Source organism: Platalea leucorodia (genome assembly GCF_965183815.1).
Source record: "Platalea leucorodia genome assembly, chromosome: 13".
In the NCBI taxonomy this organism is placed as follows: domain Eukaryota; kingdom Metazoa; phylum Chordata; class Aves; order Pelecaniformes; family Threskiornithidae; genus Platalea; species Platalea leucorodia.
In genome coordinates this window covers 14,341,607-14,366,572 of record NC_138835.1, presented here as the reverse complement: position 1 = coordinate 14,366,572, position 24,966 = coordinate 14,341,607, and the positions used below count along the sequence as shown (strand labels likewise).

General features: G+C 39.3%; 1 protein-coding gene across 6 annotated transcripts in view; it reads left to right on the top strand.

Moving 5' to 3' along the window:
• Positions 1-24,966, top strand: part of DIDO1 (death inducer-obliterator 1) — a 56,626-nt gene that overhangs the window by 9,133 nt on the left and 22,527 nt on the right. For 3 of the 6 annotated variants that reach the window (XM_082325909.1, XM_082325910.1, XM_082325914.1), the window contains exons 2-8: positions 3,689-3,875; positions 5,305-5,506; positions 7,771-7,881; positions 8,243-9,161; positions 9,487-9,805; positions 12,798-13,010; positions 13,802-14,027. In XM_082325909.1, the coding sequence (XP_082182035.1) occupies positions 3,708-3,875; positions 5,305-5,506; positions 7,771-7,881; positions 8,243-9,161; positions 9,487-9,805; positions 12,798-13,010; positions 13,802-14,027 (2,158 nt within the window). In that variant the 5' untranslated portion in view covers positions 3,689-3,707. Of the gene's footprint in view, positions 1-3,688; positions 3,876-5,304; positions 5,507-5,532; positions 5,624-7,770; positions 7,882-8,242; positions 9,162-9,486; positions 9,806-12,797; positions 13,011-13,801; positions 14,028-24,966 lie in introns of those variants that run through there. The other 3 variants (XM_082325913.1, XM_082325911.1, XM_082325912.1) reach the window with 2 other exon arrangements.

Below are 24,966 nucleotides of genomic sequence, written 5' to 3'. Positions count from 1 at the left end.
TGTGTAAGGGTGAGTATGCGTGAGATCTTTCAAAATCAGACATCCTTCTGTAGAGTTCTAGGGTGAGTAGGGAATAAGAGAACTAACAGGTGCCGTACACTAATCATTTGGACTAAAGTATTCATGCGAGGTGCTTGTATAACCTCTAAATAATGAGATACCAGAATTTGTGCAGATTACAGCAAATGGGCTGAGTATTGAAGAGTGCTGACATCCAAGAACATGGGATAAGGTGCAGCCTATTTTGCCATCTAGCTGTTGACAATGAGGATTAACATTAATGAGAGGATAAAGATCACTAGCCTTTCATATAGGCTCCTCAAAAAACTAAATAAAATAGCTAGTAAGCTGAAACTGAAGAATTTACCCTGAAATCTGTCTCTTTTTTTTTTTTTTTTTTTTGGGTACACAAATCCTTAGATAAAGGAGAAATTAAGTTATTTCTTCTGGTTGTTTTTAGTTCATGTGAAAGGTTTTATTACCAAGCTGTCTTTCAAGATCCTTTTTTAGAGTGAAGTCTTCCCAGTTAACTGAGGCAGGGAATTCTTAATGCAGTTAAAATGGTAAGTTCTAGAAAAGACAAAATCTTTATGCAGTCAGTGGACCCATTGAATGTTTTATTACCTCTTCAGGGAAATGAGAGCAAAACTAGAAGTGGAGATACTGATCTGAATGTATGTTTGTTGGTAATTTGTTGAATCGGCCTTGTCTAAAAATATAAGCACATAAAGGTGGGGAAATGGTGGTGTTCTTTAAAAGCTTTGCTCTGTCATCATCAGATTAAGCTGTTATATTGAGGCATCTTAAAAAGGGCTTAATGAAGTCAGCAGCAGTAGATCCAGCTTCAAGCTGCCTGTCCTGCAGTTAGCATCTCTCAGCTCTGTTACGGGCGTAGATAATCTCTCTTCCTTTTTGCCTGAGATTTGTGAACTGTTGAGTTACAAAGGTGGCAGTGGATAGCAGTATGCTTTTCTTGAGGTTTTGAGGTTTTGTCTGAATGTGAGAGGGATAATGCATTTACAGAACAGTGGAGTGAGGTTACAAGCGTTCTCTTTTTTTTCCTTTTGTTGTTTAATGAAGGCATGTTGGAGGGTAGATTTTTAAATATGTATTGTGTCTTTGTGAACAAGTGGTATTGCAATAGCAGGATTTGGAATTTGGGACTATCTTTTCTGTCTCTTATTATATTGGCTGCTGGTACTGTTCTGGAATTTCTTCAAGCCATGTGTACTGAACAACGTACAGGTTTGCAGTAGTTAGAGAATCCCCAGGGACGCTGAATGTGAGTGGTGGCTTCTGTAGTCTTACAGAGTGGGCAGCCCTGGGTTTTCGGGTTTGTCACTGCTTGAAAATAGTTGACCAAATTGAAAGCTTGTGACAGTTTTGTGGGTTTTTTTCTAGGGTGGGATACTTTTGTGCTTCAATTGCTTCTGGAATTTAGGTCCAGAATGAATTCAAGTGCCTAACCTGTTTTGGGAAAACTGGAGCATTTTACCTGCAAACTGACGGGGGAGGAAAAACCTAAATAAATGTTTTCTTGGCGGAACTTTCTTTCTCAGGATACTGTGCATGAGCTTGATGCTCCAGTTTTAGCTAAGTGACTGTTCTGTTTCACTGGAATGCTCACGTTATTACAGTTTGCAAGCTTAAAACAGTCTTGACTGAGGGGGCAGTTAATGAAATCCTGCTGGCTAAGATCCGATGAGCGCTTGCTGCGTGGATGATGGTGTGCACGTGTTGAATGAGATGGCAGCAAGGTGCTGTGCCAGCTCAGCCTGCTTAAGGGGATCTTGTTCTCCATCCCTGTTCTTGCACGTCTTTACACTAGTTCTGAGGTTCGTTTTTTATATCCTTTTGGATCCCTCTTTGGCGGGTTCACTTTCTGCTGAATTCACAAGCGGTGTGTTTACTGAGGAGCCAGGTGACTGTGTCTGTGGCAGAGGTGGGTGGGTGGATGTGGCGTAGACCATGTAACTGAGCACGGGAGAAGGGAGCAGGACAGTAGCAGCCCAGGTAGTGTTAGGGTTGTACTTTTTTCTTCGTAGTCCATAACCATGGATTTAATAAGTATTGTGAATCCTTTGTTTAATGAGGATCTGCTGTGTACGTTATGCAACCATTTAAATCCACCTAGGGTTTGTATTGGCAAAGCTTACTTCATCTGTGAAGGGAGAAGAGGTTTTTCCTTTAAGAAACTCTTGATTTGTGTTTCTAACTTTATTTATAGTTGGTCTTAAAAGCTTACGCATTTTCACAGTGGAGATTGCTCATCACAGAAGTTCTTAACCGAAGCAAAACCAGAGGACTTTCTGAATAAGCCACAGTATATATTTATCATTATCATTATTTTGCCTTTCTGTCCCGTCATTTATAGAGATTCTTGCCTCAAATTTTTCAGAGGTACATAATATCCTTTCCAAAGGAATATCCTTTCTAAAGGAGATGTGGCAGAAAGGCAGGATTATGCTAATGGGAATTGTCTGTTAGGCGAACTACAATAATTTTCAGCTTCCAGCTAGAACTTCCAGTTTCGGTAATATGATTAGTGCACTGTATTAGGAGGAATAAGATTAAGTTGATCACGGATGTTCAGTTCCTTTAAAGCAAGGTATCCAGTTTGGTGCTTCAGCTTACATTTCTGTCAGCATCTCAACTGCAATTGAGTAGTTAACTTGAGAACAAACAGAAGAAAATGAACAAAAAAAATCATACTGAACTGGGAAGAGAAACAGATATTTGAAGGCTTCCAAAGCTGCCTTATGTTGTAGTAAATATTTTTGCAGGCAGTTGGTAGAAAGTTTGCTTAGAAGTGCCAGCAGGCTTGCTACGTTTGAAAGTGTAATTGTGAGTTAAGACTTTGTGCTTTTATGTTTTGATAATATTTGATTTTTCAGCTTCTTTTAGGCATTTAATTTTAACCTGTGTTAAGATGCAGTTCTGCAAGAGCAGATTCATGTAAAATAAGTTTGAAACTTACTCTTATTTTTCATGAAAAATAATTTGGACTAAATGGGGAGAGGAAAAAAATGGAGATACTAAATAATAAGAAGAAACAACCAGGCATTTTACAGCAAATGTAGGGGGTCTGCAGTTTTATTGTTTTAAGTGTACTGACTTTTTAACCTCTCAAATTTGAAATTATTTTAAAATTGCAGTTCTGTTAAAGTTTTTTCCTGTAGGTATTAGAGGTAATAATACAGGTAATTATGAGAGAACATCCACTAATGCAAAAAGAAGCATGATTCTTGCATAGAATCTCTTAGTTTTCAATTATTATTTGTGTTAACAATGCTATTTTACGTTAAATCAGAGCTGTAGACTGTGCACTGTGCAGCCTTGCCACTGGGTGGGGTATGACTAACGTTGTAAAATGTATTCCGTTCAACGAGCCAGAACGTCTCCCCAGAAGAGAGGACGTCGGTTCCGGTTTTGGAATGCTGTAGTGATACCGGCTCTGTGGCTCCAACGTAATTGTAAAGAGCGTGTTGCACGCAGGGCCTTGAATGCACAGATGCATAACTGTGCACTGTGGAGACAAACCTTTAGACAATTCTTTCTTTAGTATGTTACTGGATAAATTATTCAAATAGGATGCAATTTTTGCATGTTGTAGGCACATAGTTTGTTTCATAGTTTAATATTAGAGTTGAACAAGAAGTGCTTAGCTGACTTTCCCCTCTTCCTTTAGGCATATCACTTAAAATTGCATGATGTGTGATCAGTTGGAGATTCTGAACAGGGAGATTGAAAGGTTATTACAGAGCAACAGCGTGGAAGAAGGCACTTTAAACTCAGACTGTCTTCAGCCATCAGTGACTGACTCCCTGGATATAATCACTGATTCAGACAATGGAGCAAAGTACATATTAGAGCAGGTATTCAATGCCATGAGATACAGCACTAGGGACTTTAAAATGAGTTTATTCTATTGTCTTTTTTGTTTAAATTTTTTCTCCTGTTTTTGGAGTGGGAATAGTTAGCCAAGGGAAAGAATGTAGGTAATGTATGTAACCTCCTATAGAGAAGGTACAGGGGAAGGAAATACTGATGTAGATCTATCTATATACTCGTTTTTTTCCTAATTCTGCTTTGCCACAGTCATGCAAATTTTGAGATGTATTGTTCATGAAAGAATAAAGTGATCCACTGATGAGAGTCAGATTGGGGAAGGGTTTGTCTTCTCCCCTCTCGTTATTTTTGGGATGGTGACATGGCATTGGAGAACACCTAGAGGTGATCATTGCTTAGGAAGTAAAAAGTGTTTCTAAAGAGCAAAGATGCTTTAAGAGTTGGGGGCTTGGGAGATTTGGAAAAAAAAATGTATTCTTTAAAAAGAAAAGTCAGACGGTGTATTGGCACATCTATGAAGGATTATCTAATCTGTTCTTAAATTTGTCTGTCTCCCCACCTGGAGTGTTAACAATTAGTTTTTACTCTTTCAAAAGAATTATTGTTTTAGTTGTTTCCTACAGCTACTATGGCAGTTCCCCTGCATCTTTAATTGCAGAATGCTGACATGCAGAGTCTGTGTCCAGTATTGCTCTTTTGTCTTCACTAATTTATTTTATAGGCCGGTTCAAAAGTTACTTTTTCTGCCCAGTCCATCTGGTCCTGCTTTTTCCTCCCAAATTCTTTTCCAGTGTTGTTCTAGCTTGGTAGACTACTTTGGGTTAAGTGAATGCATTTCCTACTGATTTTCAAGCTCACGTGCTCAGAAGCAAGCAGTCAGTGTTGATGTTCAATTGCCATCTGCATGTGAATTGGGACCCCTGGACTAAACAGTTGTTCAGATGATTTAACTGAATGCCTTGTGATTTTGAAATATTTTCCAAGGGTTAATTTTTGGGAAAATGTGGTGTTATTGATGTCCTCTGCTGTCCTTGAAATAAAGCTTCTGAAATTTTCTGTATTGCAAGCCTTATTAGTGAAAGGGACAGTGGTAAGGAAATTACTTAATTGTGAAGCTCAACTAGAAATTTTTATCCGTTACTCTTCTGGAAGTCTTAATGGGATCTAAATGAATTGATGAGAGTACATTTGTATTTTGTATTTATTTCAAAGGTCTCAACTGTTGGTAAGTGCTGGAGGTGGTATTTCTTTACTTTGACTTTTCTTTCCAGTTTCGGTGTCTTTCTGAAAGTAGAAAACTGTCAAGAAGGCAAAATAACAGAATTTGCTTTATAATGTAAGAGAGGAAAAACAATTCCGAATTTATGTAAACAATAGGAAGATAAGTTCATAAACATATATCAGTGCCTTATTTTGTCTCTTTTTTTTTTTTTTTCTTTTCTTTTCTTCCCCCAGGAGCCAGCAGGAGAAGGAGGATTGGTAGTATTTGGTCCTGCTGACAACTCAGAGACTCAGTCCGGCACTTCTGAATCAGGAAATTCAGCATGTGCTGGAAGGATAATGCTGAATGACTCTGATCCTTTGCTGCCCTCCTCTGGCTCTCCTTTTCATTCAGCTCTGCAGGGAGAAACCGTTCGAACCTCTAATGCTGTGTCAGGTAAAGCATATAGAGGACATTGAAGAGACTTTTTATTTCTTTACATTTTATCTGGAATTTAAATCTCAATTTGGATTACCTCTGCTTCTATCTTTTAACATTTCTTCATCTTCCAAGGTAAACAAAGATGTAAACTTTAATTGTTTTGACTTGTTCCCTTACTTCCATTGCAGCCTTTTTCTGGTGTGAATATAATTTTAGCGTTGTTTTTTTTTAAAAAAATTAAAAATTGTAGTTCGTGATTATTTTTTTTTTTTTACAAGGGAACTTAATGGAATTTCATATTGGATTGAAGCAGTTTCAGCTTTGTACCTCTGTACTGCATGCTTAAAATTCACTTTTTATTATGACTGTAATGTTAAAAGTAATCAGTTACTACTTAAATTGATGTTCTGGAGTCTGCTGCTTTTACAGCGACATTTACAGTATCTCACTGAAATGACTCTTAAGTTACAACTTAAGTGTTAATTTCTTTAACATATCTGCACGGATGCTTATGTTTCCATAGCATTGACAGTTACGTTTCTGTTGTAGCATTGTTAAATGCAATCCTAGAAAGCAGAGGAGTTGCGCTGTAGAGAGATCATGTTTGATAAGGCAGAACAGTAATGCAGCTGATGCAGCGTATGAAATAAGGAGGCATTTATCACCAGTGTGCACTGCAAGATTGGGAAAAGCTTCCTGAAGGATGCCTCTGAAAACTTGTAGCTGTAATATGTACAGCTGTAGGAAAGATCTTTGATTCTTCCAGCAAGTACTGTTATTTAGGAATTCTGTTAATATTCCTTTTGGCTTACCTGTGCAATTCTTGAGTCAGGAGTACACATACAACTACTCCAGAAACATTCTTGGGGCAGAGTTGGGGGTGTTTGTTGTTGTTTTCAAAATACTGTTTCTGTTTACCCAGTTCATTGAGGGATACTTACTACTGCATATTACAGTTTCACATGAGCAATGTAATTGCAATGACTGCAAAACATAGCTTCTGCATTCATTTAGGAGAGCATTTACATGGCATGCAACTCATTTAAAACATTGCACCATAGTGTAATAGTAAATGCAGTCGCAGATTTTGTATTTTTCTCTCATTTGCTTCTGTCTTCTCAAATCAGAGAGTCTCCTAGTATGCTGGAAAAAGACTTTTAAGAAAAAAGGGATCCTGGTTGTCAGCACAGATTCCCCCCCCCCCCCCCCCCCCTCCTATGGCTCTGTCTGTGATAGCTGGAGGTTCTTTCATGAATTTTTTTTTTGGGGGGGGAGGGTGTTTGGGGTTTTTTTGTTTGTGGTTTTTTTTGTTGTTGTTGTCATTCTGGTAGATGGTATAGGTTGAAAACCCTTTTGTAAATAACCATGTCAGGAAGCAGCCTTTCTCAAGTTTCATTCAACACAGATTTGTTTGTTTGTTTGTTTCCAGAGAGATGTTGAGAAGATTTTTATTTTATTCTTTTCTGTATGATTTCTTCTATCCAATAAACCTGGCTAGGGAAATAATGAAGGGAAAGTGTGTTGCTTTATCTTGAATATCCACCAGTGTTTCTGAAACAACTTAAAAATAGCAGCTAAACTATTTAATAGACAAGATACAGACCTAGTTTATTTTAACAAGGAAGCCTAGGGTATTTCTCTGGTTTTACATTTTGCTTAAAATCCAAAGCCTCATTACTCTTTGACTAACCCTGTATTATCTAAACAGCAGTAGCTTTGAATTCCTTTAAACTGGCTGTTGTTTCTACCTTGTTTCTTATCCTGCTGCAGGTAATCAGCAGTCCTTTCTACCAGAAAATGTTATTGATATCAAATACCATCCTCACCTTTAAGACAGTAACTGTGTCTGTGCTGTCTGTTCGGGTGACTCCTTGTTCTGCCCCATGGTCTTTCACACTGGTGCACACATGGTTCCCGTGTCCACGTAAGGAGTGGAACTGCTATAGGTTTTTCCCCAAACAAACCCTAGGGAGTAGGTTCGTACCACGAAAGGAATTTTTTTTTTGAGAAATATCAGAAAATACCAGAAATATCAGAAATCCTAAGGCTATTTAATAAAATATGTCAGTATAGTGTGCAAACCCATATGTTTAACTTAGTGCTTTGTTTTTGAAGGAATTCAGTCAGCTTTTTGTTGATATTCAGTGACTATTAGTGGCTTGAAATTCAAGTTAAGTATTTGTTACAATAACATAATAAGATTACATCAGAATATTTAATAATTACTTAGGCTGTGAGTATTTTTGAGTCTGAGTTTTGAACCTTATGTTTCTCTTCAGCGTTTCAGGGTGGGGACAGTGGTGTCCGTACTATGGAACAAGCTGTAAATTCACAGCCAGTGCCATTAGAATCTGAATCTAATACTGACAACATGGAAAATAGTTCTCCTGGTAAGATTTCTTCCTTTTAAATTGAGCAGAAAATATGCTTATTTGTCCATTGTGTATACGTGTGTATATATGTGTATATATATTTTTTGTGTATACGTGTGTATATATGTGTATATATATTTTTAAATAACAGAAGAGTTTGTAACAGCTGGATTATATTGGCACAATGTTCAGTGATGTACTTAATTGCTACTGCTGTTGTATTACATTCGCAAGAAAGCATTTTATCTGTTTTCAGGGTCATAAAATGAGGTGGGGAGAGAGAGATTATCACAAAGAACATAATACTATGTTGAAAAAAAAACTTAAGAAAAACCATCTTGCTTCACCACCAGTTTAATAACTGTTCCCTTGTTTTTAGCATCAGTTTTGGATGAGAAAGGTGAGCAAAGCAACGAGGAGGAACAAAAAGCTATCAAGCCTACAAGTAAAGAGTTCAGGAAAACCTGGGGGTTTCGAAGGACTACAATTGCTAAGCGAGAAGGTGCAGGAGATGTTGATGTGGACTCTAGCGAACAGCAGCCACAACAGCAGCAGCAAAGCTTAAACCTCAGGCGTAGTGGACGGCAACCAAAGCGAACGGAAAGAGTGGAAGAATTTCTCACAACAGTAAGACGCAGGGGAAGGAGGAGTGCTCCTACAGCTCTGGAAGATTCAAGTGAACCAGCATCCTGTCCAGCTACAGATGCTGAAACTGCTTCAGAAGATAGTGTTGAGAGCACTCCAGATATAAAACCTGCAACTCGGAGGATTGCCACTAGGAGTAGTAAGGATCAGAAAGGCTCTAAAAGCAGACGCGCAAAAGAGGAGGAAGAAGAAGAGGAGGAGGAGGAAGAGGAGGAGGAAGAGGAAGATGATACTTCTGATAGTGATAGTGATGGGTTGACTCTAAAGGAACTGCAGAATCGACTAAGAAAGAAACGTGTGGAGCAGAAACCTGTGCAGCTGACGTTGAAGGATATACAGAACCGCCTGAGGAAACGGAATTCAGAACAAGATCCTACAGAAACAGGGGATGTCCAGTCTGAAAAACAAGTTGAGTCTGAGTTGCCTGTCAAACAAGAGCCTGAGACTGCAGACAGCACTGAGATTGCAAGTCAAGTGGTTGTGTCTGAGGAAGACACTGAAGATCTTCAGGTTGAGAAAGAGGCAAAGCCTGCCCTTGACACAAAAGGGGTCACAGATGAAGAACCTGAAGAACTGCCCAAAAGCAAACCCGAGTCTGAGATTTATGACCCAAATGCACTGTATTGTATTTGTCGTCAGCCTCATAATAACAGGTGAGCAAAGGTTTCAACTAAAGATGCAGTGCAAGTAGTTGGAATTTTTCTGTGATGAAAAATTAAACCAAATGCTAATGGTTAGTTTTTCAGTACATGTAAGTGAGCTGTTGGGTTTGTGTGAAGTTTGGGGGGGAATTTATAAGAAATGTTTAAAAGAGGGGATAAATGAATACAAAAATGAACAGTGAGGCAGAACAGTGTTCTGGTACTTTAGTGGGGTACTTAAGATCTGCTGCTTGAAATATCTGTTGAGGGTTAATTGTCTTTTCATTTCACAATGTTTTACTGTTCCTTGGGTTTTGTTTTTTTTTTTTTTTCCCAGGTTTATGATTTGTTGTGATAGATGTGAGGAATGGTTTCATGGTGACTGTGTGGGTATTTCTGAGGCTCGAGGGCGATTGTTGGAGAGGAATGGTGAGGACTATATCTGTCCAAACTGCACCATTCTGCAGGGACAGGATGAGCCTCTTTCAGAAGTAGACCAGCAGGACGCTAAAGCGGGACAAGTAAATGTGGATGGCACAGAATTCACAAGCATAGGAACAATTGAACAAAAATCTGTTGAGGACCAAGGAATCAAGGGTAGGATTGAAAAAGCTGCAAATCCAAGTGGGAAGAAAAAACTAAAGATATTTCAGCCTGTAAGTATTTTAATTGTTTCTTATTTTTCGTGTTTCACTGAGTACATTGAGACAACGGTGTACTTGTATGGCTGTAAATCTAACTTGTTTTTTAAAGCTAAATATGAAGCTGAACAACCCACTAAGTATTACTGTTTAGCAGAAGTTTATCCATAGTTCTGTCAGTACAGGAACTAAAACTAAGCAAGTGTTATTTTGAAGTGGGGAATTTAAAAGTTTTATGTAGGTGTAAGGAAACGCCACACTACATGCTTTGTGCTATTCTGCCCTTTATAAATACTGTTTTGGAAGTCAATAAGGTGTTCTTTTAATAAAAATATTAGAATTCTGAGCTGGTTTATACTAGCTTTGAAATAATCTCAAACAATTTTGGACATTTTCAATGATAGTGAAATTTTTTACTTAACATTGACAAGTGTCTGTTGAAGTTAATTCCAGCTGTACTTCCTCTGTCCTTCCAATTAGTCTTTGAAGTTCTGATTTTTGTCCTGATGCTTCTTCAGGTTATTAGTAAACAGAGAATTGTTTTATACTGCCTTTTTTAACATAAAAATATTTATTTCAAATTATTGCAAATTTTGGCATAAAATATAAAAGAAGCTTAAATTTTGTAATAGCAAGCTCCATGCCCGATTCAAAATACAGGCATTCTTCACCTCAATGTACCGGAATTTAAAAACTTCATGCTACAGTGGTTGTCTTTGTATTGCCTAAGCTACTGTAGTAACACCAACATCTTGAGCATTTTCCTTTCCTTCTTACTATGCCTTGAAGAGCATGTTTAGTGTATATGCTGTTAGAATGCTACAGCTATTTGTATTTTTTTTCTGTATAAATCTGCCCTTTGACACCTAACCTTTAAACTTCGAAATCATCCCTAGAATAAGTATTGCCAGTTTGAGTGTAAGCGTCTCTCTGGAGGAATCTTTCTGTTGTAGTACATTTTCTACAAAACGTTTATGGAACAACCCCCTGCCCAGTCAATTTAAATAGCAGAGCTATCCATATCAGTGTAGTGAGCTTAAGGTATAGATCTGAACAGTTTGAGCTTAATATATAAATATTTACTATTTTAAGATAAATGTGTAAAGACAGTATTTTTCTCAAAAATGTTTTCAAATACAGTTTCAAATACATTTGTACTTTTTTGTACGCAAAAACGTTTTTGAGAGTCCAGTTCTGTTGGCATTGGTCTGCATTTCACTGACACTGTTAGTATTAATTTTAAGTTCTGCTTCTGAGTATCATCAATTACTCTTTGATACTAGCATGCTAACAAGTTACTTAAACATGTTGGGCATCTTTCCTTTAGTGGAAGAAAAACATAAGCGTCATTAACTCATTGCCTTTTCTGGAAGAACTGCTAATATTTTAGGTATTCTTTTGGCATTTGGAAATGGAATGGAACTGCTCTATGTGTGTTTGCCAGGTGGTACCAGCTTCCGAGAGAACTGAACGGTCAAGCCTGTGTTTTAGCCCATGCTGTCCCTCGTCCCTCAGTTCAGATCCCTCTTGTATAAACAAGCACCACTCCCACTGCAGAATTCCCTGCCCATTCTAGGCAAAAAGATCATTGCTGTTTCATATGTTGCTGGCCTGAAATCCCTCTGTGGTACAGCGACTGAACAGTCTAATTATTCAGTTTATCTGTTGTCTTACACCAGTATTCTGAGCACTTTGAGAAAGACTCCTTTTTGTTGCTATCCATAAGCACCTATAGCTGTAGAGGTTTGGTTTGTGATTAGAGCTCCTAGAAATTGTGTAAGTACAGACATCAGCACTGCAAGTTGTGTCATCATCTGAGTAAATGCCCTTAAGTAGAAATGACAGCTCAGCCTGAAGTTTGAGGTGCTTCTTAGGGAACATGAATTGATACTTCTGTCTTGTACTTCATAGTTAAGTGTGTACATGATGGAAAAGTATTCTAAAGCATAAGCTTAATTTTTATGGGATAATTCCCAAACCCAGGTTTTATCAGACTGCAGCAGATAATGCTGTCTTACTGACTTTTGATTGGGGAAAAACAAGCCACACTATGCAAATAATTTTTTTTTTATTTTTTTTTTACTGGAAATATTCCTGAAATCTTACTTTTGGTAATTACAAATTGCAGTTTATTGATAGGGGAGAGGCTGTCTAGAGCTACAGTAGTTCCATGTGATAGGTCAGTTGTATAACATTTTTAGGAGTAGGCTAGAAGAGTGAGACTCAAGGCATAATTCCTAGAGGTGATATGTTGGAGCCTAAAGAGCTTTCAGATATTTCTAGACTTTGACCTCATGTACTCTGTTTTCAAGGAATGTCCTATTTTCTAAATCTTAACATTTGAAGTGGAAGCGCTGAAGTATATAACACTGATATAAATGGAGAGTAATTGTGAAGTAGAGGAAAATACAGATTGCATATCCAGACTTCTCAATGTGTAAGAAGTATTAGGCTATGGCAAAATTGTCTAGGAGAATGTTTGTGTAAGTTGGAGACTTGTTAAATTAAAATTGGTAAACCTCTAGAGCAAGAATTATCTGTACACCTGAATAGCTGAGTGCTTCCTTTTGCATGTGTGCATGGTTGAGGACAGCTGCTGATGGTGATATATCAAGGAAAATGTGTTTTAGAAACCTTGCTCTTGAGAAACCAGTTCTGCATCATTAAGGAGACTTCTCACATGATGTAGAGGATCAGCAAAAAGCATTTGTGTGCTTACGGGATCTGAAAATCTAGGAAACCAGCCTCCTTTAGTTCACTGCTAGCAGACCAAACACTTGAAAATGCAATGTGTTCTTAAACTTACAAAAGTGAAATTCTGACATTTGGATGGGTTGTTTCTGTTACATCATGAATGAAAGCTGTTTTCACACTGGCAATTGTGCAAGCCACTGACAGTCATAGCTGTGGTCTGCGCATATGACACGTAAGCATTTCCTCATGTTGTAGAGGTACGTTTCTGTTGTTTAGTCTTTGAAATTTGAACTCACTCCATTTCAATCTGTAGGTAATTGAAGCTTCTGGTGCATCAAAGTGCATTGGTCCTGGCTGTTTTAATTTGGCTCAGCCTGATTCTGTGTATTGCAGCAATGACTGCATTCTCAAACATGCTGCAGCCACGATGAAGTTTTTAAGTGCTGGCAAAGATGGAAAACCAAAACCTAAAGAGAAGATCAAACCAAAATCTGAAAAACCTGGCATGCCAAAATCTCAACCGCAGGTAAGCTAATGTTTGTGATCCAAAACAGTTGCCCTGACGCACAGTGGCTTATTTCTGTGCTCTCCTTTTTCAGACAAATAAAATTGTCAAGTCCTGCATTGAAGGAGGAGCTTTCCGTTCTTTTGTTGTTGCTCTCCTCTTGCCTTTTTCTGTGCTAAAAGCATTGTTTCATTCTTCAGACAATAAAATGTTTTTCTGTCACTTTTTAAAAAATCTTAGTAATACGTAGAGATAGTTTCTTGAAAGGGCCTTCTAGATGGCAGCGCACTATTTAAAAAAAATTATTTTAATTAATTCCAAATTAATTTACCTTTAAAAAACATATAAGCAATACACCTTTTTTATTTTAATTTCATTCCAAATTAATTTTCCCTGTTTTTAACTCCAAATTAGTGGGTTTGGGGCAGTAATTTGGAATTACTGTGAATTGTGAACTAACACGACTGCATTGTGTGTGTGCTTTGGGAAGCAAAAAGATGAAATCGAAGCCTTCTCCCTTTTTTGAAACCATTATAAAATGGGCAGTAGTTTTTCAAACAAATAAAAAAAAAAACCCCACAACTTGATGATAAATACTGCTTTTTTTGAGGTGGTTTCTTTGCCATTCTGTTTTCCTGAAGTTCCAGTGTGTATTACCTTTGCTTTATAGACTTGAATGTGAAATTACATCATTTCAAGTGTATTTACAGGAGCTTGCTATAAAAGAAATTTGTGTATGTAACTACATGCTTGGTTTTAGAATATAAAATATTTGATGATTATTAGTAATTAAGCTTCTTTTAATCATACAGGCCAGTATTAAGCCTCTTTCAAACCAAAAGAGACAATTTCCTGAGAAAAGAGAGATGAATATGAAGAAGACTGTTTTGACAACTGCCAAGACTGAGGCAAACACTCAACCTATTGCTAAAGAGCCAGCAGCAGAAAACAGCACACCATCCTGGGCAAGCGATCATAATTACAATGCTGTAAAGCCTGAAAGGACTGCTGCCATTTCATCTTCACTGTTGTTCAAATGTATGTATCGCATAGGGATATTCCTGAATAATCATTTACATTTTCTTTGAATACCCATCCATTCTTGGCTCTGCAAGACTAGGGAGTTTAGGATTTGGGTTTTTTTTTTCTTAATGTGGCACCAAACTACTTTTCTCCACCTTCAAAGATTCGCACAAAGATATACACAAATGGGAGACACTTTTAGAAGTTTCATTTGTATCATATGACAGTTGTATGATTAGGAGCCTGTCAATCTACCCAGCTGATTTCTGGATGAAAACTACATGATTAAGCTTTAAATTTTTCCTATAAAGACAATAATGGTTTCTAATCTAGAAAAGGTAAGTATTGATACATCCGTGTTAAGTTTTACAGAAAGGTTGCACAGCGTGCACCATGAATCAGCAATTGACTGTACTAATTTGAATTGTATTCTTGTAATTTAGATTTGGCACCTGTCTCTCAGGTCTTGCATTTTCAGTGCTAGTGCCGAGAATGAAATCTTCAACGTGGTATCCAACGATACTTTACACTTCTGCAAACAGCTTTTAACTGTCAAGTGTATCCAAGTTCTTCCTGCTGCTTTTCTTCCTTACATGAAATAATTTAAGGACCATTCTTTACTTTTAAGTTTGGGGGGGAGGCAGTACTCTCCCCCACCCCCCCCCCTTTTCTTTTCTTCCCTTTCTATTTATATGTTCATACTTCACACATTATCCACGCACACAAGAACACATCTTAAGTGGATATTAGGCAGAGATATTGCCTTGCATATTTTTGCAGGTTTTGAATAGCATCCTTGTAACTCTCATAAAGGTAAGTAAATACTGCTTTGTAGCCTGAACAAGTCTTGCTGCTAATGACGTTTTTTGATTGACTCCAGCTAAGTAGTTTTATAATGCAGTGGTGGAACTTCAGATGAAACCTTACATTTCACATTTACCAAACACATGACCTGGTGTCTAATGTTCACTCACTTGAAGATTAATGAATTCAGAAATTCAGTTCTCGTAGCTGTCTTAACCACACTTTAGCCAATTTTACATTTTATGTTCAGGAATAAACCTAGTTACTAAACACTTACATTATATGTAAAGTAACTGATAAGTTTATAAATTATCTTTAAGATGAGATTTTTTTTTTAGATGTAATTTTTGAACACTGAGGGAACACCAGCTACCCTAAATTGCTCTTTATTATTATAGCACACAGTAGACTTACTAGGTATATTTTAATTGTATTTACCCAAATCAGGTGTTTAAATGGTTATAATTTTTCCCTGCATATTTTTGTTGCATATTTTGTTACTTGGGCCCTGTGCCTTTTTTTTATAGTGAACTCTTAAGATAGATATTTTGATAAACTTGCATTTTTTTAAGCTTCTTCTAAAGAAACTGTAGCTTTTTTGTGTCAGAAACAGTAGTGTTTTAAACATAACAGGAGAGAAAGATGTAAATGAAACTGTAAGGGCTTATTTTACATGTCAAATTTTTATGACACTTTCTGTCTCATAACCATATCACTTAAAATGTCCTTATATACGTTTTTTTTTTTCCTAGGAGATTGAGGCAGTGAGTTTGGGTTTTTTTTGAGGGGGGTTGCTCTTAAGTTTTACCACATGGGAGGTTATACAGATTTAGCCAATTCCAGTAGAAAATTGGATTCCTGTAGCGAAATTGTTAAATTGGTTCAAAAATATGTGTATATACCAGACTTTAATAATGAATAGAAAGCAACCTAGTTCGTGTGATGAAGAACTGTCATATCAAATGCAAGGAAGAACTTCAGATTGCTATCATTAAGGTAAGTTGTACTAATACGTGGAGACTCTGTGCCATTACTAAATTCCCAGGTAAACTGGGTGTGTATTTGTGAAAAAATTTGTCCTACTTTTTGATTGGATGGGTTTGATCTGTAAGCTTCCTGAGAAGCTGCTATTGCATCATCTTTATCCTACAAGATTTTTTTATTTATTGAACAGCATATGAAGATTTGTTAAAAACATAGAAGTTACAGCATTATGGAAATTTGTGAGAGTCATCTCGCTTCACTTTGGGTGTCTAAAAGTTGGAACTCTCTAAGTCTGAGCTAGTCTGTCAGGAAAAACACCTTCAGTGGCAAAACATATAATCTGTTTTAGACATTCATCTTAGAACAAAGTGACTCACTGTTTAGAAATACTTATTTCTGAACATTGATTATGAAAGACATTTAAGATGACTAGTTCAGACATCTAAGTGTCTAATGTTTGGACTTAAGGTCGCCTAGAGGAGGCGAAGGAGAGGATTCTTCCATATACAGTATTTCAAAATACAGCCTGTTTCTCCCAGAGCTTCAAGCCATGTTCTGCAAATCTTTATTTGTGACTTCAGTGCACGAGGCCCTTTAGGAATTAAGGAAACTTAACGTGACTAGCAGAAGTACTCTCTAATACTCTTCCCATCAGTCTGTTTGTCATATTTCAGACATGGATTTACTTTATATGTTTACTCTGTACTTGTCAGATACACGATTTTGTTGCTGCTACATATGAGAGTAGTTTTATTAAGTAGTAGCAAGAAGATAATCAAGCCACTCTTACAGATGTACTGGGTGATAGAGGCAGGCAGTATATTTGCATCTGAACCCGGCCACCAAAGCCCCCTTTTCTCCTTCCAACCTGTTTTGCATTTAAGAAACAAAAAGGCTATTTAGTGCTAGTAGTATGCAGTTATACAGAGCAGTGATTTCTTTTTCTCTGTTACCCCATTAGTTCGTGTTTCTTCACTTCCTAATTTTTTCTGTAGCTTTTTGGGGGATGAGTTTGGGCTGTACTTGGAAGTCACTTTGTCCACCAAAATCTGGAGCCTGATTAATGACACTGTCTAACATCTTGATGTTCCCAGTGAAAATAATCCGATTTATTCATTTAATAACTCGAGTGGGGAATACCTCGAACTTGCTTTGATAAGTAAATATTAAGTACAAGTACTTTTAAAGTTGCAGGCAGTATTTGAACTACACATACAAGAGGAAATCAGGTATGCGTCACATTCCCTTTCAGAAGTGTTGCTTTTAATTTCGTTAGGAAAATTAGTATTAATTTAATATGCAGTGCTCAACTTTTATATTGAATTTCAAAAGTTATCCTAGCTTCTAAATTGATACAAGTATATGGATTGTTGAGTTTTAGGAACATTGTTGTTCAGAGATTCAAGTTGTGATAGAAATCCTGAATTTGTCATGTGAGCTAGTGTTAATTATCAATATTTAGGTTGCATCAAAGGAGATGTAAAATTCATCACAAAAGCAAAACAGACTCTCATTTATCTAGGAAGATCATCTAGGTGTTTGTGGGGAAGCACCACCCAAAACGATTTCTGAAACGTTTCAGTTTTGTTAGCAGACTAACATACGTTTTACGCTAATAGGAAACGTTGGAGGAGGACAAACTTTAAACAGGATAATATAAACACCTATTTTCCAAAAGGAACCACAAAAGCAGTTTGCGTCCACTGCTTATTTGACTCTGCTGAGAGCTTTTATATTTAAAGTATCACGCTAATTAATGTAATGTATTGCATTTGTAACAATATTTGTCCATTATATTCACTGCTGCCCTGTAAAAAGAGGGGATGACACGAAGTTTGCTGATGCAAAGGTTTATCGGCAGTATCAGTATCTATGTTTGAAGCACCTGAACTCAAGTTTTCTGCTTGATAGCGCAACACTTGGAAGAGACTTTTTTCTATATTTTTGTTAATTGTCAAATAGAAGTCAGCAGCAAATGTATCACCAGTTTTAAAATAGAAAATGAATCCAAAAGGAACAGAAGAAGATAGACATTTGCAGTATACCAATTTTTAAACTACCCAGTCATAAGTATACTAAGTACTCGTCAGTGCTTCAAATCTTTGAAGTTCAGCTGACTTAATTAGACTTAAAAGAAATACGTGAACCAATAATTTACTCAACTCAGGTGCCAAAGCTGCTTAAACATCCTAACTGCATTTATTGATAAAAGTAACTAAGCACGCAGGAGAGTGAAGAGGGTTTATTAGATAAAAAATAAACATGAAATGTGTTTCTTACTCTTGTTCTTGTGGCAGAACTTCCCAAGTAAAAAGGACTTCTTTGTCACACCAAGGCACTAAACTTCTGTTTACTTAACTGTAGACAGATAAATAGTATGAGTTTATAGCTAGCTATTATCTTATTTGGTACTAGTGTTTCATAGAAATTGTTAATAAGTGGGACTTGGAAGGGGAAGTGTTCCATTAAGAGAAAAGCACGATGTTTGTGGTACCTCTCCTGCTTTACAGCAGTGAATTATGGAGAGACAACCTCGCGCTGCCACCTCCTGGAGGCGGGAGGCCGGGTTTGTAGAGCCCTGGCTCTGGCGATACAAATGCCCTTTCATTAGCCCCTTTCACTTTTCTTCATGTCTCCTGCAGCTAAACTTTTCCACACCCAACGTTCACAACGTGAATAGTGTTTGCTTGTATAGAGATCCCAGATACAAAGGGCACGTGGACTGCTTTGTTCCTATACGCCTCTAACAAAATACAGAGGTGTAAAGGGAATACAGTGATGCTGGGAGCCCATCATCAGAAAATGGGATATGCATACCAAAACGCATAGATTATAGCGTACATAATTTATGTATTTGTTTCCTTGTGTCTTTTTTTTTTTTTTTCTGTAATAACAGTATGAAGGCAGGAAAGAAAGAAAATATACCACTATAAAGAGGGCAGAGGGAAGATGTAGTACACTCAAGACAGAGGAGTTATGGCTCAGGAGGTAGAAGTGAGGTAGGAAGCTGTAAGTACTGTTGTGAAAATAAAAAAGTAAGGCCTTGTCTGCACACGGACTGGTGCCAGTTTAATGCTGCTCGTCAGGCCAGATGGTACCAGTTTAAACTGTGACTCGAGTGCAGTGTATGTGGATATACTGCTATTGGTTCAGCCATTAGGAAATACTTAACTACTAAAAAATATTTACTTAAACTGAGGAGCTGTTCTTAAGTCATGAGTATGTTTGTCTGCAAGGGCTGATCGTAGTTAAACTTGATGCCTTTGTTTTGGTGTGAGTGCTTCCCCATAGGATAAACTAGGCTGTTACAACTAAATTACTTCTGGCATCTGAATGAACTCCTTGAAACCTAAGGTATCTTTGCTTAATGCTATATTCTGCAGTGTAGGTCCATATTAAGAGGCAGTAAGTATTGAGTAGTACCAGGGGAATAAAAAGAATTGTTTCTTTTATGTTACTGGCAATTTTCTGTGACGTGTGGTTGCTGTATGTGTAGGTCTAGTCTTAACCCTTTGTAACTAGAGGGGTTTTCAGAAGGGCTGCTGACGGACCGAGTAATCACCAGAATACCTAAGATGAGTCTGCCAGAACTTCTGAGAAATTGATGTTGGAGATCTGGCTTTGGAAAGGTTACAGTAGAGGAGGGGCTGGTGTAACGCAGCTGCGGTGCTGAGCTTGCACCACGAGAATGGCAGGGGCTGTGCTGGCGCGTGGGCTGGCACGCGATCTGTGGGCTGGCTGTGGAGTGAGGCAGACCAGTAGTGGCTGCTGAAGCCAACGTCCCCTGGGACCCAGCCGATTAAAAGGAGCAGTGGGATCCTTGGGGAGCGATTATCATCTCCTGCCTGTGAACTACTGGAGCTCCCCTTCTCTGCTCTACAAGGTATGTTACATCTGTCCCGTGGCTGTCGGCCACATGAAGATTTTTGCCATGTCTCTTAAGTTAGGAAGGCTGGTCCCTGCTGCTGGCATGTTTCCTATTTTGCCTTTCAAGCACCTAGCACCCCTGAGGCGCTTGGACGACAGAAGGCCAGCACTCTTGCCGTAACGGGTGCTTGGCTTCAGTATAAGGAACCATTGCCGAGAGAAAGGGTTGGGGGGCAGAAACCTGGTACGCCTTATGGATGCACTATGAATATTAGGGTGGTCTGTCTCTTGTCATCAACACTGAAAGTGATGAAAGTTTGATTAAAAAGAACTCACCACCCTCTATTGCTGTTTTGCTTTCTTTTACTAATATTACTTTAGTTCTTTGAACTTGCTCACTTGACTGCATAGCCAGTGAAAAAGGTCTTCCTCTGCTAGTCCCCAAATAAAAGGGTTTTTTTGAGGAGATCTCTTGCACTTTGGAGTCAAGTTTTGCTGCTGATCTTGGTGCTGATGATTCGCTGTGTCTGATCTGTACTGAACTTGGAACCTGAAGATGGCCTGTCCCTGCAAGGAGTGATGATACCAATCCATAAACGGTCTGGAAAATAAGGAGCCCTTTTTTGCAGCAGATAGTGCCTCTCTTTCACTTGGGCATGGTGTAGTTGTGAAGATGTAGTCATCTAGTGTAGATCAGATAAATTACTATAATTTCATGTAGATTAAAACAAACAAAGCTTTCCGTGTCTAAGCTGCAGATTTGCATGAGCATGGCTACAGCGTTGGCTTGAATGCAAGCAAATCACCACCATGGAAAAGGCCCTCGTCTCCGAGTTTCCTAAATTAACTTTACAGCCAGATTTACTTTTTGTGTGCCTGAATGTAAAGGCTTGGCACGCAGGCAGCTTAATTCCGAGCTTCTCATTGTGGTGCAGTTTAAAACTGATAGAGGCTTTTGAAGAAAAACAGCAGGGCAAGAGGCACACCTCTGAAACACTGGTGTTTGATAATAAAGTTTGATTTGGTCTTGAAAGTGGAAGCAGACACGTTGTTCTGTAGGCAATTAACAGTGAAAACTAACACTGAAACCTATTTAAGAATAGTTCAACACTTCTGAATTATGTAGAACTAACGCTAAGCTATCTTTGAGGGAAATGACAAAAAGTCTAGCAAAAACAGGTTTCAGGAAAGCAAGAATCGAACGGCATGGAACTGAAGCGGTTACAAACTACACCTCACCTTCGCAGCCTTGGGCACTGAATGCTCGGTGCCACAAGAGGGTGCTTCAGTGGCACCTAACGGGATTGACTCTGCGACAAGTTTCTGAGGCTCTGAGATGTCAGGCATGCATCCCAGCAGTGTGACTATGCAAAGGCTGCTCTTGAGGAACGGCTCGGGACTGGTAAGTAACTTCCCGTTGTAGAGTGCTTTATAACTGACATCGAAAGCACCAGCTCACCCATGTACCTTGTTCAATTTGTTTAAGTTAGCTACTGCATCGGAAGGTTTCACTTCGGAAGAACTCGTGGACTGAAGTTCGATATCGGCCACTGCATTGGGGTGGAGGGGTCAGTTTAAATTCTGCTCTGTTAAAATTATTTCTGTCACGAGACGTGCAGAAAGGTCATAGCGCAGCTGCATCGAACAAGTCCACTTAGGGCATAGTGAGGCTGAGTGGCAAAGGGAAGCTGTTGGAACACCACCAGTTCCAAATCTGAGAAACCTTGCCCATCCTCTGTTTCAGCAGTTTTACAAAGGGGAAAACTCAGTTCCTAAATTCTCAGATATTGGCAAATAGGGGTGAGATTTCATCTTCTCTGAGCCAAGAGCGCGTCCTTTTCTGCTGCGATACGTGCCAAAGCAGGCTGCCCTCACCTCGTCGCGTTCAGCCGGGGCAGCTGCCGCAGGCTGGAGCAACGGCGCAGAGGAGCGGGCGGTGCAGCTACCTGCAGCTGAGCCGGGAGCTGCGGGGCCGTGCAGCCCCGCGCTGTGCAGCTCCATCGGCCGGTTTTTGAGTGACACGCAAAATGCTGGCTGGGGTTTTCGTGAGCTCCTGAAGAGATGATTGCTTCTGCTTGGTCTTTCCACACCCGCATTCCTACCGGGTGTTTAAGCTATTGAAAAGGCCAGTGCTGTTGCCTATCTTTAGAGATTAGCTGTTCTCAAAATACATAATTACTCAGCTCTGGCCAGCCTTTACGCAGGCTGTCGGAGAATACCTTCTAACAGGTATTTTTGCTTTTTCAACAGCTGCAAAGCTACACTAGTGTGAATTTTTCTCCCCCGACGTTACTTTTTTCTTTTGAAAAGGACATAAAAATCCTTTTAAGCATAGTAACTGATCCACTTTAAAAAGGTGGATCACAAGTAGCTGTACTCTGCTTAAGTCATATTACTCGTGGAATTTTACAGATTTTTTTTTTTTTACAGAAAAATGTTAACTACCAGCTTCCTTACTGTTGGTGTCCCACAAACTTGTATGCTGTGCATACGTTTCAAAGTTAGTTGTGGTTGGTTTGGGTGGTGGTGTTTTTTTTTTTTTTTTTTCCTTCCCTAAAACTCTGTATTTCAGTGAGAAGAGCATGAGAAGTAGCTGTAGAGCCCACACATTCTTCGGCAGCCTGCGCGCCGTGGGCTTGTAAAGGCTCGCCGATGTGCAAGGCAGCGTCTTTGAGGCGCTGGGTTGCCGACGTCCCGCTCCCTTGGGCCCGCGCTCCCACTGCGGACGGTCCCGTGCCAGCTGGACGAGGCGGTGCAGCCATCGGCCTGTGCTCCCCACACGCTGCCACGAGGAATTTTATCCTGGGGGGGAAGAAAAAGGTGGATTAGTGTAGATGGAGGAGAACGCAGGGGAGCGTTAAGACAATATTAGACACCAGAGGCGATAGTTCTGGTGCGTGAACAGCTTTATGCCAAATTTTTAATTCTGTAGGGAAACTTCTCATAATTAGTACTATGTAACGAACAACCAGCTTGCGTGGCTGCAAGACATTTTTCACAAAAGTCTTTTTAGTGTTCTATAGCAGTAGCTGTGATGCCTTTTTTTTTTTTTAAAGATTTTTTCAAAGAAAAAAATCTGAGCCTTACAGGCTCATCACAAAACAGGCTCTTCAAGTGTAACTGCCTATGGCTTATCTACAGCATCATTGAAAACTTCTAGCATCAACTAGAGCAAGAAATTGAAGATCTTTAAAGCGTGATTTGAATGATTTTAAAACTATACAAACAGAAGTAATAGCACATTTCTTCAGGTATTTAAAATTTGGAAAAACTAGATGATATCTCCAGCAAAATAACCTGTCACAGATGAGATAATTTAAATAGAAACTAAGGGTGGTGGTGGTGTATTTTTGAAGTGGCTTTCTAAAGCTACTGTTCCAAAGAGACTGCGGAGAGGGAAAGGGAGAAGAACCAGCACAGGCTTGAACGCTATACAGAAATATTTGGAAGAGGTCAGAGGAGGAGCACAGTTTCCTTTGGGTGATTTCGGTGCTGGTGGTGTGAAACAGCCTCCCCGTGTAGGTGAGGGATTATGATACGAGTGCATCCTGCAAATCCTTCGCGCAAAATCAGACGGCGCTACGCTGTGGCAATCGTTCTTAAATTGGGCCTGAACAACCACAGTACAATGCCGAAACATCGGTGCCGAGACGTACAAAAGCGAAGGATGCGTAGCCGTCGGGCTTTCGACAGGCTCGGCTGTAGCACAGTAGATAAGGTGGCAGTTATGTCCTCCACCGCTTACAGAAGTTTCGTTCTTAGCTGCATGCTGTAGTATTTGGCTTAGCTTCGTGGGGAATTTCCTTAGGGGAGGGGTTCTGTATCTGTTGACATCTAGTGGGGGAGGCTGTAGTTATGTCTGTAGTGAACATACCATAGTAATGCTATTTCTTAGGCCTTGCAAGGAATGCACTTTTTTCTGCCAGAGGATTCGTTGCGTCTCACGCTGGAAATGAGCTGACTCATCAGCTCCATCTGAACCTCTCAGTCTTTTCAGCCCGTGCCTCTTCTTCAGTCAACAGGAATCCTGTTGCTGTTCTAGTAAGTGGCTCGCAGGACAAAATGGGGGAGAACAGAAAATAACGTTTTGTTTTAAATACCATTTCTACCATCAAGCCAAGGGAGGTACACCTGTGTGTTCAGGAGTGCCGAACAGAAGAGCCACTAAACGCCTTATTCTGGCACTAAGCTGTCTGCGGTGAAACTCTCTGTTACTCTGTTAGGCTGGATAGGCTAATGTTCAGTAGTCGTCTCTAGCCTTGTATTTTAAATTTATTTAAGAGCATTTATTGTAGCTACGCTGGAGCTACTGATGAAAAGGACTGGAAACATCACAGTATAAAATACAGTGGCCAGTACGTACAGTAGGCATTGACTGCGTCTTCAAGTTGTTCGTGGACGGCAAGGCCAAGCGATGCGAAACTCCTGGTCTGAGAGAATCCCTGTGCCGTTACGCGTCCTGCCGGTGTGCTGAGCGACTGCTGGCATCTGCGCAGAAGTCCAGTTCCACACGTGTTGGCATACTGCGCTCTGAGGAGAGCACGTATTTCCCTTAACTCTTCCAAACATACACTCGCCATATTTTCATACCTATCAGAAGGTAGCGTCAGCTGTGGGGTGTGCTCGTCTTGCGGCTAAGTCCATCGAAGAGCGAGCTGCCGCCCGAAGAGGCAGTGCTGCTCCTTCCTCGCCCTCGGCTGGGTGCTCCTGGGTGTTGGATCCAAGACCCGTGTCACGACACAGTGAGTTGGTTCAGCTGGATTACGTGGCAGTACGTTAATCTTGTCACTAAAAACCAAAACCTGATAGGACAAAAATTCTGGTTTCTCATAGTCAAAATAGGATAAGAGGTTTTTTAGGTCTACATCTGCAGCCATCACAGGTTATTTGCATATGTAGGATTTAAGTAGTCTTGATTCTTTGCCAAAATGCGCACACGATTTGAGTGTCCTTCAAATACATGACGTGTCCTGTAAATTTGAACAGGTAGTGGGTAGATGTTCTGAATCACCGAATGACCTACACGTGGCTGGATTCGTACATACAAAATCCGTACCATCCATTTCTCCAATCGACGAGTACTGCTAGGTAGACAGTTTTAATTGGTATAAAGTAGCATTGTAGTTTGAAACCGTTAAACTTTCATGAAGCTTAGGAGATACTTGCACATTTTCTGTTGGCTAAAGAAGCACAGAATTACATGCCTTACTTTGGAAACATTTCTGAATAGTCATAGTGTCAACTTGCAGAATAAAGGATGCTTCTGCATCTTTCTTCTTGGACACCTTGATTCTGCTGC